General features: G+C 42.1%; 1 protein-coding gene across 2 annotated transcripts in view; it reads left to right on the top strand.

The window, feature by feature from the left end:
- Nucleotides 1-614: 614 nt before the first annotated feature.
- gsna (gelsolin a) overlaps nt 615-16,491 on the top strand; it is a 19,605-nt gene continuing 3,728 nt past the window's right edge. The window contains exons 1-15 of one of the 2 annotated variants that reach the window (XM_014002433.1): nt 615-718; nt 6,770-6,970; nt 8,800-8,954; nt 9,026-9,187; nt 9,306-9,455; nt 9,549-9,638; nt 10,929-11,061; nt 11,137-11,441; nt 11,528-11,661; nt 12,590-12,680; nt 12,868-12,894; nt 13,787-13,957; nt 14,434-14,608; nt 16,144-16,265; nt 16,364-16,441. In XM_014002433.1, coding sequence (XP_013857887.1) covers nt 6,775-6,970; nt 8,800-8,954; nt 9,026-9,187; nt 9,306-9,455; nt 9,549-9,638; nt 10,929-11,061; nt 11,137-11,441; nt 11,528-11,661; nt 12,590-12,680; nt 12,868-12,894; nt 13,787-13,957; nt 14,434-14,608; nt 16,144-16,265; nt 16,364-16,441 — 1,989 coding nt within the window. In that variant the 5' untranslated portion in view covers nt 615-718; nt 6,770-6,774. The remainder of the gene's footprint in view (nt 719-6,769; nt 6,971-8,799; nt 8,955-9,025; nt 9,188-9,305; nt 9,456-9,548; nt 9,639-10,928; nt 11,062-11,136; nt 11,442-11,527; nt 11,662-12,589; nt 12,681-12,867; nt 12,895-13,786; nt 13,958-14,433; nt 14,609-16,143; nt 16,266-16,363; nt 16,442-16,491) is intronic. The other variant, XM_014002434.1, reaches the window with a different exon arrangement.

The raw sequence follows: 16,491 nt of genomic DNA on the forward strand, positions 1-16,491 counted from the left end.
ACATCATGGAGCACAAAAACTAATCACATTTAAAAATGACAATAATTATTTTAGGGTAAATACGATTTAAAACTTTATACCAATACCCTGACTCACACACAAATCACAATATTTTTAAAGCTTGAAGTTTATTTTTCACCCTGATAAATCTGGATTCTTTTCTGATATTTCTTTCTGGTAAATGTCACCTCTTTCTGTTTTGTAAATTTTTATTATTTTGTGTATTTGATGAATGTGTGATAAAATATGTTGGAAATACTTATTTACTAACAAATGAAGGTGGTTAAGATTTTAGGTTTGGGATTAATTGAGTGAAAAATGAACTTTTCTGTAAAAGGAATGTTGAAAGGGGCGGGGCTTGTGTGGATCATGTGACCTGTTTGTCGCATTTTCATTGGCCAGTTTCTGACTCTGTGTTTACACCAACAGTTAACTCATTCTGTTAGAAAAAAAAAGTAATAAAACTTTTGATTATTTTACTATTATTTAACTTTTGACTATTGATGTGTTTTGTGTCTGATTCAGAGAACAAATCCTCCAAAGGAGGGAGACATCAGAGGGTCGATAGATGTCTCCCTCCTCCTCCTCTCTGGGTGAGGAAGAGGAGGAGGGGGAGGTGTTCAGGGAGTGTCCGGATCTGCAGCTCCTCTCTTGTCTGCAGCTGAAGGCTCAGACCCGTCCATCCCTCCATTCGTCCCTCATCAACCTCCTCATTCAGGTAAATCACACAACTTTTCTTATCTGTAGAGGAGCTCAGATTATCCAGCTGTAATCTGAGGACCTTTTAGTTCCTGTCTGGACTGCAGAAACAGATTACAGGAACAGATAAACTGAGCAGCTCGGCTCAGTTGGAGCAGCTTTTCTGTACAAACATGTTTTAGAAATGACTTTAAAGCTACTTCCKTTATCTTTTTGGAGCAGAAACTGAAAGAAAACCGTGTGAAAACCGATGAGTGATTCCTCTGCTCTGCAACGTTTACTGTGTTTTTATGAAATCAAGCTGCTTTATTTATTTATTTTATTACAAACATCTTTTTCCCCCCTCTGTAATCTGTATTAAGGGGCATTTCTGGTTGTCAAGGAGATGATTGAAAACAATGTTTTGCTGTTTAAGGAAGTTGTTGGTCACAGCATCCTGTGTGGCCGCAAGATGAGTCAGACAGAACTGCAGCTGCAGCAACAATCAATGTTATCAAGGKTGACCAATAAAACTGAACGGATGAATTTTCATCCTAACTTCTGCCTGAAGCTGTTGACAAAACAACTGCTGAAAGTTTTGAGGCGATTATCTAAAAGGAAGTAAAGAAACAGTATTTTATAACACTTTAATTAGTGGGGTCACAGTTCCAGCTAACCCATTAACAGCATCTCTAGCTTCTCATTTAGCASATTAACCAACTGGCTTCCAATAAACTGACTTCCACTACTTTTAAGTCCACTAAAAGTGTAAAAATTCTATTTTTATGCCATTTTTAAAGAATTAAATAAAATCTATCTGCTCTTACAAGCAGTGCTGGATGTGTTGTGTAGCATCTTTAGCAACAAAACTTCAAACTAAGAGCGTCAAAAATAATGTTTACAAGTAACAAATACAAAAACTGACTACATATAAAATATACCATACCACTTTTATTTATAAAGCACTTTAAAACAGCACAAGGCCAAACAAAGTGCTGTACAGTAGACAGACACAACAGGACATAGTCAAAATACAGATAAAAATATGGAGCGTTTATATTTACAGTACACACAGAACATATGATACACGGTGAGAAACGGGCGGAGTTGTTTAGGTATTTAAAGACATACAGGAAGATCTTAAAGTGAATTCTGAAATGAACAGGAAGCCAGTGAAGAGATGCTAGAACAGGAGTGATATGTTCTCTTTAYTTGTTAGAAATCAGGCTGCTAAACTATGGTAGAGAAAGTCTGACTAACTTCAAACTCGAGCAAAGAAATGCTTTTATTCTGAAAGGGTTAAACTGGAAGTTGCMCAATTTAGACAGAGCTCTGGTTTGGATTGGCCAATTTGCCACAGATGTTCCCGCCCACTTTCAAATTAAACCAATAGAATATAACTAACAACAGGTTTTGATCAGTTTGACTAATGGAAGACTGGTGGACTTTAGCTGTTAGCGTTAGCTTCTTTTAATTTTTCTTTTTGTTTAGCAGTTAGCATTAGCTTTATTTTTTCTTTTAATTTAATGGTTAGCATTAGCTTCCTCTAATATTTTTTGCAGCTTCGCAGCTAACATTAGCTTCCTTTAATTTTTTTTCTGTTTAGCAGTTAACATTAGCATCATCTACTTTTTCTTTTCAATTTAGTGGTTAGTGGTTAATGTTAGCTTCCTCTTAAGTTTTCTTTCAGTTTAGCGGTTAGCATTAGCTTCCTCTAATATTTCTTGCATCTTAGCGGCTGGCGTTAGCTTCCTTTAATTTTTCTTTCCGTTTAGCAGTTAGCATTAGCTTTATCTACTTTTTATTTTCAGTTCAGCGGTTAGCATTAGCTTCCTCCAAATTTTATTTCAATTTAGCTGTTAGCAGTTAATGTTAGCGCCCTCTAATTTTTCTTGTAGTTTAGTTTTAGCCAAGCTAAGATTTAGTGGTTTGTGATGCTAACTTTTTTGGTTAGCTGTGCTCACCACTGATTTCTAGGCCGTTTGGTGGAAAATTAAAGACATAAATTGATCCAGAACTCTCCTCCTGCTCTCAGTTTTAAAGGCTGAGACCTTGTGGGTCGTTTGAACCTGAGACTGGGTCATTTAGACTTGAGGGCAGCAGGAGGKTTAAAATGATTTGATCCGGAAACACAAATATCAGCTGAAATGTTAAGTTTGGTGTCTACACCCACTTTCTGTCGCCTCAGTTCTGCCTGCCCTGAACTGTGTTGCTTTGTTTGTTTAGCGTCTCATTTTCAGTGCAAATCTACCCGTTTAAACTCAAATGCAGTTTAAGTTTAGACTTCTCAGGTCTTTAGGGTCTGAATCAGCTCCTGAMTGTTTATTTGAACGAGAACAGGTCGGTAAATAAAATCTGTCAGCTCGTTTCTCTCCAAACTGACGCTTAAAGAAAATTAAACATCCCAAGAAAAGTCAAATCCTCACTTCCACTAACGTCAGTGTTTAATGTCACGCCCCTCACAGCAGCTGGGCTCTCTCTGCCCACACCTCAGTCTTTATAAAATACTCCTCTTGATGCTTCATGTCGTCACAAACCACCTCGGCTGRTGGAACCGTAAACAGACATTTTCAWCGTGTAAACGGTAATCAGGGAAGCAGTTTGGACGTCTAAAATCCACACAGGGCGTCCAGATCGAGCTGAGAGTGGCATGCATGGAGAAAATGAGTCATCAAAAAACTGCCCCCCCTCCCTCCTGATCCTGAAGGAGGACTCTTAAAGCTGTGGGGGGATGGAAACTCAGAACAGACGAGCTTTTGAGGCGCAGGAGTCCAGGTTTCACAGATAAATAATCGGATTTTGAGTTTGTTTTCAGGGCAGATGAATGTTAACGGTGAGGTGAGGATCTGCAGGGACTCGTTCTGAGTCGAGGCCTCGAGCGAGGGGCGGACACAACGGAGTGAGGAGTGGGGGAGGGGAGGAAATATGTGAGGTTAGAGCGGCCCGCAGTGTTTGCCAGCTGAGGACGGGGTGGCGAGTGGGCCAGAGGATAAACCCACTCAGCAGAGCAGCGAGCAGACAGCGAGTCTGTGAGGAATCTCAGACCAGTAATCATGTGACCTGTTCTATTTACGCTCACGGCTGAGAGGGTTCAGATCCAAACAGACCCCGCCCCCTTGACTCACTTCATCCAACAATATACTACACACAGCAAAGCCTGTCTGGCCCAGTTCTGGCCCAAGCAACTCACTGAATACTCTTAACACCCGGCCCAGATACTACTGGTGGCCCAGATGTGGTTAGCCAGAGGTGATCCATGCATGGGCCAGAACCATATAAACTAAACCACAACCAGGTCATTTCGGACATTGAGAGATTTGTGCCACTTACAGACAACAAGACCACCTTTGGACCAGTTGTGGCAATAGATTTGGGTCACATACAGTAAACCAAACCACACCTGGGCCAGTTGTGACATTGACAGATTCTAGCACATACAGTAAACCAAACTACACACAATCCAGTTGTGGCATTGACAGATTTGGGCCATGTAAACAAACCACAACTGGGGCCTCTTGTAGCATTGTCAAATCTGGACCAAGTAAGCCAAACCACAACTGGGCCAATTGTGGCACTGACAGATYTGGGCCACATAAACCAAACTACAACCATGCTATTTGTGACATTGATATATATGGGCCACATACAACCAACCAAACCACTTCTGAGCCAGTTGTGGCACTGACASATTCTAGCACATACAGTAAACCAAACTACACATGGGCCAKKTGTGACATTGACAGATTTGGGCCACATAAACCAAACTACAACCATGCTATTTGTGACATTGATAGATATGGGCCATGTAAACCAAASCACAGCKGGGCCAGTTGTGACATTGACAGATTTGKGCCACATACAACCAACCAAACCACTTCTGAGCCAGTTGTGGCACTGATAGATTTGGGCCACATAGGGTAAACCAAACCACAACCAGGCCTGTTGTGGCACTGTTGGAATTCAGCCATGTAAACCAAACAACAATTTGGTCAGTTGTGGCATCTATGCCAGACCTGGCCCACATTTGATTGACAAACCACTTTCCATGCCAGCAGTGCCAGCTTGACACCAGATCTGGCCCACACMTRTCTGCTGTGTGGAKACAGAACCACAAAAATGCAGGACCGTGTTGACTGAGCTGATCCAACTGTTCAAGCTACAGAGGGTCTTTTAGTGGTTCATAGTTGATTTTATTTGTTTCCAGACTTCAACTGTACTATATTTGCCCTGATTTAGTCACAGTTATTCCAGTTTTTAACCTCRTGTCTTCTGTTTCAGTAAAAATGTTCAAACTTGAATAAATATCCTGCATACTGATGACTCTATAATGTCATGGTTACTTAGATCTGATTCATCGACTGTCTCAGACAAGTTGTGACCAAAATAATAAAGGAAAAAATGGAAATATTTGACTTTAAAAGGAGTTGTTGCTAAAATAAACCTGCATACTTTTTCCATGTTGAATGTTCAAACAGCTACAAAACGCTGGACAGAAACTGCAGAACAAAAAGGGAAACGGGAATCTCTCCTCTGGTTGGGTTACATTGGGTGGATTCGAAGCCACTTCCTTCTTCCAGGGTTGGGAGCAGATTCCTGCCGTGACTGTGGGCAGACAGCTGACTGAAACAATCCGCCACTCTTGCCAAAGTGTGGACGGCTGTTCGTCCAATTTGGACGGCATTCCTGTGGAAAACTGAGGCCTGTATTCATATTGGAACTGTGTGATCCTTCATTTCGTAACACCTAAACTTGAGATTTGCCACGAGGAGCTTGTAACTGAATAATGGCTAAAATAAGGAATATAAAAAGGTGGCATTCAGAGAAATCAAGCTGTGYTGCACTTGGAAAAAAATGTTTAAACTCAAAGTCTATCATGAGTTTTTGGCCRAGGGTGTCCCATGCCGCCACGCCAACTTAGGGACAAACCGTGACCAGAACMGAAGTCCAACAATGGAACACYATTTGGGTTCAGATCAGAGAGATCCCCAATCACATCCGAGTCCCCCAAAGTTTGGCGGATTGGCAACAGCATTCAGGGAAGTTACCATCTCATCTATTGGGGAAAACTCAAACATACAAGCTTCGAGTTAYGAGRCGATAAGGAGGCCCACRCCAGCCTGGCACCTCTCACTGTTTSAATGGGATTGACTCCAGAACCTATGCTGTACACGTAGGTGAGCCTCACTAGATCKAGTCTGCGGTTCACCAACAGGAAGCTGAACCTGAAGCCCCAACTCCATTGGTGTGCCTTTAATCGCTTCTCATCTATTCAACCTCGGCCAAATGTGTCTCYATTTCCAGTTCCTGCRTGGTGTTTGGATCCACCCCGGTTCAAGCTGAGCTCGAGAGATAATGACCGTGGATCGACTGAGCCAAGACRGAACTTGCAAACCCCCCCTGGAGAGAGGCGCAAACCTTTTTATCTGTTTTAGGAGAACTTATTAGCGCACGATAAATAGAGCCGCGACGATAAAACCGAAGACGCCTGCCGACGATCTGCCAACAGAGTGGAGGATGAGACGTGAATCGACTGACTGGACCCCATGATCACCAGGTTTTTCACCACTGAGTCCCTCCCCCAGGCCTAGCTTCAGTATGGGGCCCTGGTAATCCAGGTCTGGGTGATGGACACTGAGTTTTGTGCTGTTTTGCTCTTTGTCTCACTTGTCACCCAGAATCAATCTGCCTTGGTAGGCCCTATTGGGAGGTAATACACCCCCAGATGCCTCAATAAGGTGGAGTCACRTAGCTTTACTAGCTTTTATACCACTGTACTGAAGTTAGACTCAACTGTCAAAATAAAAAGTCTGTTTTTATTTGTAACCATCAGTAACAGCTCACAGGATTTCCTCTGGCTGCCTAAAGAAGGAAATACCCGACTCACGGTGGTGATTCACTCTCATGTGTATTAATAACTAACCAGAACTCCACATTTGATCTTTGCCTCCATGACAACAGCTGAGCCCTAAAGGGAGTGGCTTTGTGTTTCCCAGAGCTCATGACTAGGGCGTCCCCGGCCCCGGCCCCCCTCCTGTCTCCCATCCAGAAGATTTATATTTTAAAACAAAAAGCTTTCTACGTTTCTCTGCAGGCAGGATGGCAGCGCAGCACCCAGAGTTCGAGCGGGCCGGTCAGAAGCCGGGCCTCCAGGTGTGGAGGGTGGAGAACTTCGACCTGGTGCCCGTTCCCGAGAACCTGCACGGAGGGTTTTACACCGGAGACGCCTACCTCATCCTCAACACCATCAAGCAGCGCTCTGGAAACCTGCAGTACGACCTCCACTTCTGGCTCGGTGAGCAACAAAAAAAACCCCACAAGTTTCATTTTAGGGCCTATTATGGAAATTTTTAAAGTTCAGTTCTGTCTGTTCTCTTTGTTGCTTTGTCGATACTTTAAYCGACATTAAAGTAGTATTTTTCTTTTCTATGTAAGTTCTTTTCYGTACATCTATCATCCACAGTTTTACCGTCAGGGACAGGTGACACATTAGGGTCATTTATTACAGTAAAAGCAGAAATATGTTCAATTTCAGTTGCTTAATTCAGGCTGATAGTAAAATGTAATAAAACTTTACAGGTTTAAATAATCATGAAGGAGTTGTTGAATTTTAGTGCTCAGTATGTTTTTGGTTGAATATAACTTTCTTTGTTCCATCTTATTGCCCAGTGTTGTTCAACAAGTGACCAAAGTTCGGCCCGCCAATTCGTTCATTCATCTCCAAACCCTTGGTTTTCTACTTTAATTACAGAGTTCTTTTAGTTAAACATAGATGTGTTTGGTGTCTACAGAAATATCAGAATCTTGGCTAGAAGCTGGTAAAAACCATTTCAATGACCATCCAAGACAGTTAAAACTACAAGCAGTTGAAAATACAATAAAATTAGTTTAAAAAAGTTGGCAAGTCAGAGATGTCAAAATATTATTTGTGTTAAATAGGACGCATAATGTGTTATTTTAGTTTTTGATATTGTTTTACTATCACTACTTTTATTCCATAGGGTTCTGTAAGTTATATCCATGATTAAATGCAGCAAAAATAAACTATTTCAAAGGTAACAGATCTTTGTAATACTTGGTTTAGTTACATTATTATTATTGTTAAGTTTATTTGATAAGGACAGACACACAACAACATAGACAGACTGAATAAAACAGCAGTCCCATGCTTGTATCATGGTGCTAATAGCATGAATTAATTTGCAGCACTTGTCCCTAGATGGAATTTTATAAACAGTATATCTAAACAGTGCCTAAAAAGTATAAATTTTTTAAGTAAAATTAATCATATAAACAGTCATACACACAAATTAAAGACACTACAGCATACAATAAAACATTATAAACATAAATAAAACAAAAAGTATGATCAGACTTTAAGACATGAAACATTTTAAACAGAGTTTAGTTTGTTTTTTAAACATGTCGAACCTGGTCACAGACTTTAAACTAACAGGAAGTGAATTCCAAACGAAGTACTTTGAGCAAAAGTGGTTCAACAAAAAGGGACTTTACAGTTGAGGCTGCCCTGGTAGATCTRCTGTAGCCCTGCAGTTCCTGTATACAACTACTTAATGGTTCGGGTGAAAATCCATTTAAGCATTTGAAGAAAATTGGAAAAGTCTAAAATACCGAATTTGGCTAAAATATTGCAATGATGAAATCTGATTGGCTTTTGACATAAAACCTTTAAGGCCTGATTGTAAAGACTTTCCAGTGGTTTGAGTGTCGTTTGGTGAGTCTGGGACCAGACCGTAGCTCCATCAGATGTGACACATAATGACTTTAAATGCTGGATGTTTGGCTCCTGAGCATTAACTGTGGCAGCGGAGCAATTTATTTGAATATCCCTGGTATAGCCYCTCTGTTTTAGTTTCCTTTAAATCTGCTTGACTGACCAATAAAAAAGGACAAAGGGCCTGATTTGATTCTGCTGACCTCGTGTTTTCTCTCAGAGATGGATCCACTGCACATAGATTATTGGGTCAACAAAAAATTTAAAATCTAGACTCTGCTTAGATGCCTCTACCTCCTCATTACATCATCCTTCTCTAAACCTCAACCTCTCCAGACTYGCTTCCACCTGCTAAGGATTACTAGAATACCTTACTTACCTCTGCACAGGTGACTTCTGCTCCCAGGATGAGAGCGGATCAGCTGCCATCTTTACAGTCCAAATGGACGACTTCCTGGGGGGGAAACCCATCCAGTACCGTGAGGTGCAAGGACACGAGTCGAAAACCTTTCTGGGCTACTTCAAGTCTGGGATCAAATACATGGTAAGACCATTATTAATGTTTTAATCCCTTCTGACGTCACCCTCGCTGACAACGGGACGTTCACGTTGCAGAAAGGAGGCGTGGCGTCTGGGTTCAAGCACGTCGTCACCAACGAGGTGTCGGTGCAGCGCGTGCTGCAGATCAAAGGTCGTCGCGTTGTGAGGGCCACGGAGGTGGCGGTCAGCTGGGACAGCTTCAACCAGGGGGACTGCTTCATCCTGGACCTGGGAGATGTGAGTCAGACAACGACGTGTCATCGTCAAACAGCAACGCGTCTTCAGCTCCGTTAATTAGCTTCTACACCCGCTGCAGTTTAATTAGCCATCTGCTCCTCTTCCTCCCCGTCCACAGGAGATTTATCAGTGGTGCGGCTCGCAGAGCAACCGCTTCGAGAAGCTGAAGGCCACTCAGGTCGCCAAGGGGATCCGTGACAACGAGCGCAGCGGGAGGGCCCGGGTGTACGTCTGCGACGAGGGGGCGGAGAGGGAGAAGATGTTGGAGGTGAGACCGGCGAACCGGAAGAAAGAAAATATAAAATTAAATCAATCAACTCCCAAACTGAGACTTTTATTAAATCATCGCCTCTGCTTGCAGGTTTTAGGTCCCAAACCAGACCTGCCTCCCGGAGCCTCCGACGACGTCCAAGCCGATGCTTCGAACAGGAAGAGGGCGAAACTCTACAAGGTAGAGCAGATCCGAATGAATGTGTTTAAAGAAGCAAGGGTTACGTTTAACAGCCTGGATATTTTTCAACTTGTGGCAGACAATAAAAGCAAGACAAACGAATGTATTAAACAGATATTCTGATTTTAAAGAAAGAGGATTAGGRCCACTGGAAAAAATTCAATAAAATTCTGACTTTAATYTCAGAATTCTCTTTTCTTTTCAGTGTCCCTAATCCTCATTCGTAAACAAAGTCAGAATTATGTCTTAAAGAGGACATCTCATGTAAAATCCACTTTTTTAGCTGTTAAATACATTTTGTTGTGGACTTGGAGTCTCTAGGAGGAAAATAATTTGAATTTATTCTCTTCCTGAGCAGCAAAATTATCTTTATATTCTGCTTGGGTCAAAATTTTCAACCTGTTCAGTTTTCTGTATTCTTAATGTTTTCTAAGTCTATTACGTCAAATGATTTGCGACTAAATTGCCAAATAAGGCCTGGACTTACAATTTCCTGGTCTTATTTTTCCTCTGGTTCTGGGCCAGACATCTTTTGCGAGTGGACCGGTCTGGAAGCCGTAGGGGGGCGGGGCTTGAATTGTCTTAAAGGAACAGCAACAAAATCAGCTGCTTTGAGACACACAGCAGAAAATTGGTGAAAGAGAAGCTGGTAAAGTTAAAATGAGGAGGAATTCAGACCAAAGCATTGCAGTTCCTTTTTATAAAGACCCAACTGAAGGATTTAAACGCATCATATGTCTCCTTTAAACTCAGAATTCTGATTTTTTTCTCAGTGGCCCTAATCCTCTTTTGTAGATTTCTCACCATTTACACAACCTTAAAATCTTCTTAGAGATACCTTTTCTTTAATTATATACATTTTTGCTTAGTTCACACATATCTGCTTTAGTTGAACAACTCAAAAGTAATAAAAAGTTGTGACATTAGGAAATCATCTAGAATCTGAGATTTTTATTGGCATGTACAGCTGAGCGTCGTCTGCATAGACGAGAACTAATATACAGTAACTCACTTTTTCTATTCGTTTTACAAGATCTTCCTGTTTTATGATTGAATGAGTAATAAAACCCACATGTTCTGATTATTAACTGTTTGACTCATCTCATTCTGTAAATCATGTAAAAAATTAACCAGGACCGTGTGCCGCTTCCTTATCTGTATGTTTGCAGTATCATCTGCAATAAGTTACTTGATAAAAGGGTTTTATTTTCAAGTTGTTACCCAAAATATTGTGAATGAATAGTTCTATTATTATATATTATYAAGCTGCCTCTGTTTTCACTCCTGCAGGTATCCAATGCCAGTGGAGGCATGACCATTGCTCTGGTGGCAGCAGAGAACCCGTTTGCCCAGAGTGCTCTGGAGTCCGGCGACTGCTTCATCCTGGATCACGGCTCAGATGGCAAAATTTTTGTCTGGAAAGGTCGGTGCACACTGGAGACGTGGCTGTGAAAAAAAAAAATTCAAAAAGACTGAAATGATTATCTTTTCTCTTCAGGCAAAGATGCCAACATGGATGAGCGAAAGGCAGCGATGAAGGCAGCCGACGAGTTCATCAAGAAGATGGGTTACCCCAAACACACGTCGGTGCAGATTCTGCCGGAGACGGGCGAAACGCCGCTCTTCAAGCAGTTCTTCAAGAACTGGCGTGACAAAGACCAGACGGAGGGCCTGGGCGTGGCCTACATCGCCAACAGCATCGCCAAGATCGAGAAGGTGCCCTTCGACGCTGCCAGCCTCCACGACTCCCCCTCCATGGCAGCTCAGCACGGCATGGTGGATGACGGCAGTGGAGAGAAACAGGTGAGTGGATTATGCCTCAGACAGATCGTGGAAAAACACTGGTCTTGATTCAGTGGTGTGATGTTTCGTTTTCCTGACTGCCACAGATTTGGCGCATTGAGGCGTCTGACAAGGTCCCAGTGGATCCATCCACTTATGGACAGTTCTACGGAGGAGACAGTTACATCATCCTGTACAACTACCGTCACGGAGGACGTCAAGGACACATCATCTACATGTGGTGAGAAAACAACCTCGAGTCAGGTCCTCTGGACGGGTTCTTCTTTGTTGAACGTCACATTTCGTTTACAAAAGCCTTCTTCAGTCTGAGGAGCTGCAGGAAAACTCAGCCTTATAAGCAGTGCCTTCACGTAGTGGATCAACCAGTTTGCAGATGAAAACTAGTTGTTCACATGCAAAACGAGGACCATCAGCCTAACGACTGATCATTAATGCCCTGACGTTTGCTTATTGTTCACAAAGATCTGAGGGATACCCCTAATAACAGCTTTATTTTGAGTGGATCAACCTGTTTGCTGATGACACCCAAAACTATTTTTCATGTGTGAAACAAGGACCATCAGCCTAACTATCAATTGTTAGGCTGATGGTTGCTTATTGTTCACAAAGGTCTGAGGGATACCCCYTAATAACAGCTTTATTTTGAGTGGATCAACCTGTTTGCTGATGACACCCAAAACTATTGCTCATGTGTGAAACAAGGACCATCAGCCTAACTATCAATTGTTAGGCTGATGGTTGCTTATTGTTCACAAATGGCTGAGGGATACTCACAAAAGCAGCATTGTAAGAGGTGGTCAATCGGTCCGCTGCAGATGCTTCTTTTCACAAAGATGGCTACATTTACTCCACTTTTGAACCAACATTCCTCCCTATCAATCTGAAACATGTCAGTGTTGTAAATAATTTGTTCTTAATGGTCTGACTGGTTAAATTAAATTATAAAAGTTTCGACAAAGAAGAACCCGTCCAGAGGTTGTTAGACGTTTTGACCTGGATTATTGAGAATGACCCCAAGTTTGGTAAAAACGAGGCAGTGAGAACTGCAACCTTCCTTGGATAAAAATCCAAATATTTCTACCAGAACAAGAGGTTTGATTTGCTGAGGCGTCACTTGTAGGAAACTGAAATCTAATAAATTTTGTCAGGCAGGGAATGGACTCCAGTCAGGATGAAATCGGGGCCTGTGCAATTCTCAGTGCCCAGCTGGACGATGAGCTTGGTGGAGGTCCTGTGCAGGTAAACCATCTTAATCTACGTTTTGTTTTCCCTAAACTTACATTCCTTAATTTCATCTGCTCTCCTGGCTCACTCAGTTCAGTCTCTGCCTCCTTTCCTTTTTTGTTTTATTTCACATCTTTTCCTTCATCGTTGCCCCGCTGCTGCTTCTTTCCTCCTCGGTTGCTGGTCCTTTCTGGCTCCTCAGGTTGTTGGTGCTCCTATAACCACTCAGGTATTTCCCCTCCCRTTCCCTGCTTCTCATTTGTCCTGTTTGTCTCCTGTTTCCAAACTCTGAGCTAAAACGACAATGACTGAGCCCGCAAGGGATTGTTAAAAAAAATGCAAAATCTTTACGAAGTTCCAGAGACTCTGCACTCATTTGAGTCTTTATTTTATTTGGCATGTCCTTGCTTTGCATCTACAACCATCATGTTCACATTGAGCTTTTGCTGCTGCATGACTCTGCATCTGTGCAGCCATTTATTCATTTATTTATAGACAGAAGCGGTTTTAAAATCTATAGATTTACCCTTGTGTTTTAATGAGATAACAGCTCTTCCATAAAATGTCACTTTTTTTATAAGAACATCTCAGTTTTGTCGTTTTACTTTGGATTTTGGGAAAATTACTTCTTCAGTCAGCAAATATCTTCTTATCGTTTTTATTTCTTTGGTTTGGACACATTTTTATTCCTTCCTGACAGCATGTCTGGATCTAACAGAAAGACGGCACCAAACAGGAAGTTCTGTCAACAGCAGCGACGAGCTGCAAACCTGTGTCAAATATTTGATCAAACCAGAGAACAGAAGCTATTGTGTCGGTTTTATTTGTTAAATTTCCTGCTATAAACAGGTTTTTTTTTCCTCTCTGATTTTACAAACTCATCTGTAAATATTTATCTTTCCTCCATCTTCTCATGAATTAGAATCAGAGTTGTTGACTGACTGCAGCTCCACATATCGAAAACAAAAACACCCGAACATCAGGTTTAACGTGTTTAACATTGCTGCCACCTTGTGTTCATTATCAGAACTGCAYCCTAACATTTTCGATGAGGCAGAGGGACTTGTCTGCCTTTTTTTTTGTTGTTGTTAATAATTGGTGTTTTGATATTTGTGAACCAGGTGAGAGTGGTRCAGGGGAAGGAGCCGGCCCACCTGATGAGCCTGTTCGGAGGGCAGCCCATGGTGGTGTACAAGGGAGGGACGTCCAGGGAGGGAGGTCAGTCTGCTCCCGCCGAGACCCGCCTCTTCCAGGTGCGCGCCAACACCGCGGGCCACACCAGAGCCGTGGAGGTAAGAGAGCAAACACTTCAACACTGGAGGGGATTTTGTATTTTTATCACAGTCGCTGAAAATACATCTCCGACGCCAACAAAAAACCTTTCCAACGAGTGTCGTGTGCTCAGCCAAAAGCCCGAGAACTGATTCCTCTGCGCCTCCGAGCAGATTAGGAAGACATTTGTGAGGCACTAGTGTTGCACTGAGAGGCATGTTRTCAACAGACACACTGTAGTTTATTCTGAGGGGGCGCCGTTCTGCTGCAGAATACATAATTCTTCTAGATCTGAATTAATCTGCTGCTGAAAATAGTCCCCAAACACCATTTGCTCGTGTTTGAGTGAGGATTGATACGGTGGTTGTTTGGTGTCAGGAAGCCGTTCTGTTCTCCGAAAGAAAAAGTGAAAAAATCTTGGATTTGAAGTTCTTTGTTGAGAAAATGTGAAAGGTTTGTTTGTGTCGGCGCTTACAGAGTTTCTTCGATCCTGCAGGTTGACGCGGCCGCGGCTAACCTGAACTCCAACGACGTCTTCGTTCTCGTGACCCCCGACGGCTCCTTCTCCTGGGTGGGAGTCGGTGCCAGCGACCCGGAGAGGCAGGGAGCCCAGCAGCTGTGTGACCTCCTGGGAGTGTCGGCCTCCGAGCTGTCCGAGGGAGCAGAGACAGGTGAGCCGCCGTTTTCCTTTTCAGGGTCACCGGGGACCAGCGGTGTCCATSTCCAGCAGTCACTGTGCAAAGAGGCGGGGCGGACATCTTGAACAGGTCGCAGGTCCRTCACAGGGACAGCTGAGCATRACCAAACTGGAGTGCGGGTCAAAACCTCCGCAAGTTCACAGGAAGTTCACGGAAACTCCACCCAGAAAGGGTCCGTGGCCGGGCRCCGACCCACTGCTCCACCGTGCCGTCAAACCTAACATGTTGGGTGTTTTGGTTCAAGTCAAGCTGAAAGATAAAAGCAGCTACATGATAAACAGACCTTCACTGTGGGTCATTGATCTGTATTTATATCTACTTCAGCATATTCACTTTAGTTTTTTGTCTTTTTTTAAACTTTATTTTTAATTACTGTTTGGCTGAATTTTTGCTTTTAGCTACTGTTCAAGTACTTTTTGATTCAAAGCAGCCTTTGTAACTTTTAACCTGTAGCTACTTTTTTTGCTATGGTTAGGTTTTAGCCAGCATTTTTCTACTTTTAGCCATTAGCTAGTGTTTTGCTACTTTTAAACTTGAACCAGCTGATTGCTACTTTTAGCTTTCTTTTGWTACTTTAACCTGTTGCTAATGTTTTGCTGCTTTTAGCTACTTTTATTTAGCCAGCCTTTTGCTAATTTTAGTCCCTATCTAGACTATTGCTACTTTTGACCTGTAGCTAGTGTTTTGCTGCTTTTAGCTATTTATTTAGCCAGCCTTTCGCTACTTTTAGTCCCTAGCTAGTTAGCTAGTTTTATGCTACTTTAACCTCTAGCTACTGTTTTGCTGCTTTTAGCTGAGTTTTTAGCTAGACTTTCATTCTAGCAAGCCTTTTTWCTATTTAAGTTTTAACCAAACCTTTGCTTACTTTAGCCTCTATCTGGTCTTTTGCTACTTTTAGTTAGCCTCTTCATTTTAGCTTTTAGCTAACCCTTTTCATTTTGCTCCTAATAGATGAAAAATCATTTAAAAACCACTCAAACTGGAGGATTTTCAGTTCTACACTTAAAAAACAGATAAAGCATTTTTAATTTAAAAATGTTGAGCGGAACCATTTGACTTMAGCTTTTTTAATAAATCCACCACATCTGGTTTTTCAGTGTAAAAAAGTTTGCCATAATTAGATGTTGTCAAAATATTATGAATAAACACCTCATTTGAGTCCCTTGAAGGAAATGTCTAAAACATCTTTAAAAACTTTTAAGCATTTTTCTGAGCCCTAAACAATTTTGAGCCAAAATACCCGAAATCTTTGCTTTTTCTCCTGCGTGGTAGCAAAGCTGATTTCAAAGCCAAATGGGAAATCTTGCAATCCAAATATAGTTTCCTCTTTCAAATGACGTCAAGATGTCCTCTTCAGAATACATGAAAAATGAGATTTTTTTTTAGGTTTATTTTATTGTGTTTATTTGTATGTTTTATTATCAGTGTTGTTTCAAAGCGCTGCAGTAATAAAATGACAATGACAACATGTTTGTGATTGATAAGATAAGTGTGCATTATGGTTACAGATCAGTTCTGGGGGGCTCTGGGAGGTAAAACAGAATACCGCACCTCCACCAGACTCAAGGACAAGATGGACGCCCACCCGCCACGACTCTTCGCCTGCTCCAACAAGACCGGAAACTTTATTGTAAGTTTGCTAACGTAGCTTTTTCCATGAGCGGGAGAATATAATCCTGATCCGATGATTTTAGTGTCCTTCGTAACGAATCTTACTGCTCCTCTCAGATTGAGGAGGTACCTGGGGAGATGACCCAAGACGACCTCGCCACAGATGATGTTATGATCCTTGACACCTGGGAGCAGGTAAACTGAAACACGAGGATAGAACTCTGTGACACCTCAGAGTTTACGTC

This window comes from Austrofundulus limnaeus, unplaced genomic scaffold, assembly GCF_001266775.1.
Source record: "Austrofundulus limnaeus strain Quisiro unplaced genomic scaffold, Austrofundulus_limnaeus-1.0 Scaffold13, whole genome shotgun sequence".
Classification (NCBI taxonomy): Eukaryota; Metazoa; Chordata; class Actinopteri; order Cyprinodontiformes; family Rivulidae; genus Austrofundulus; species Austrofundulus limnaeus.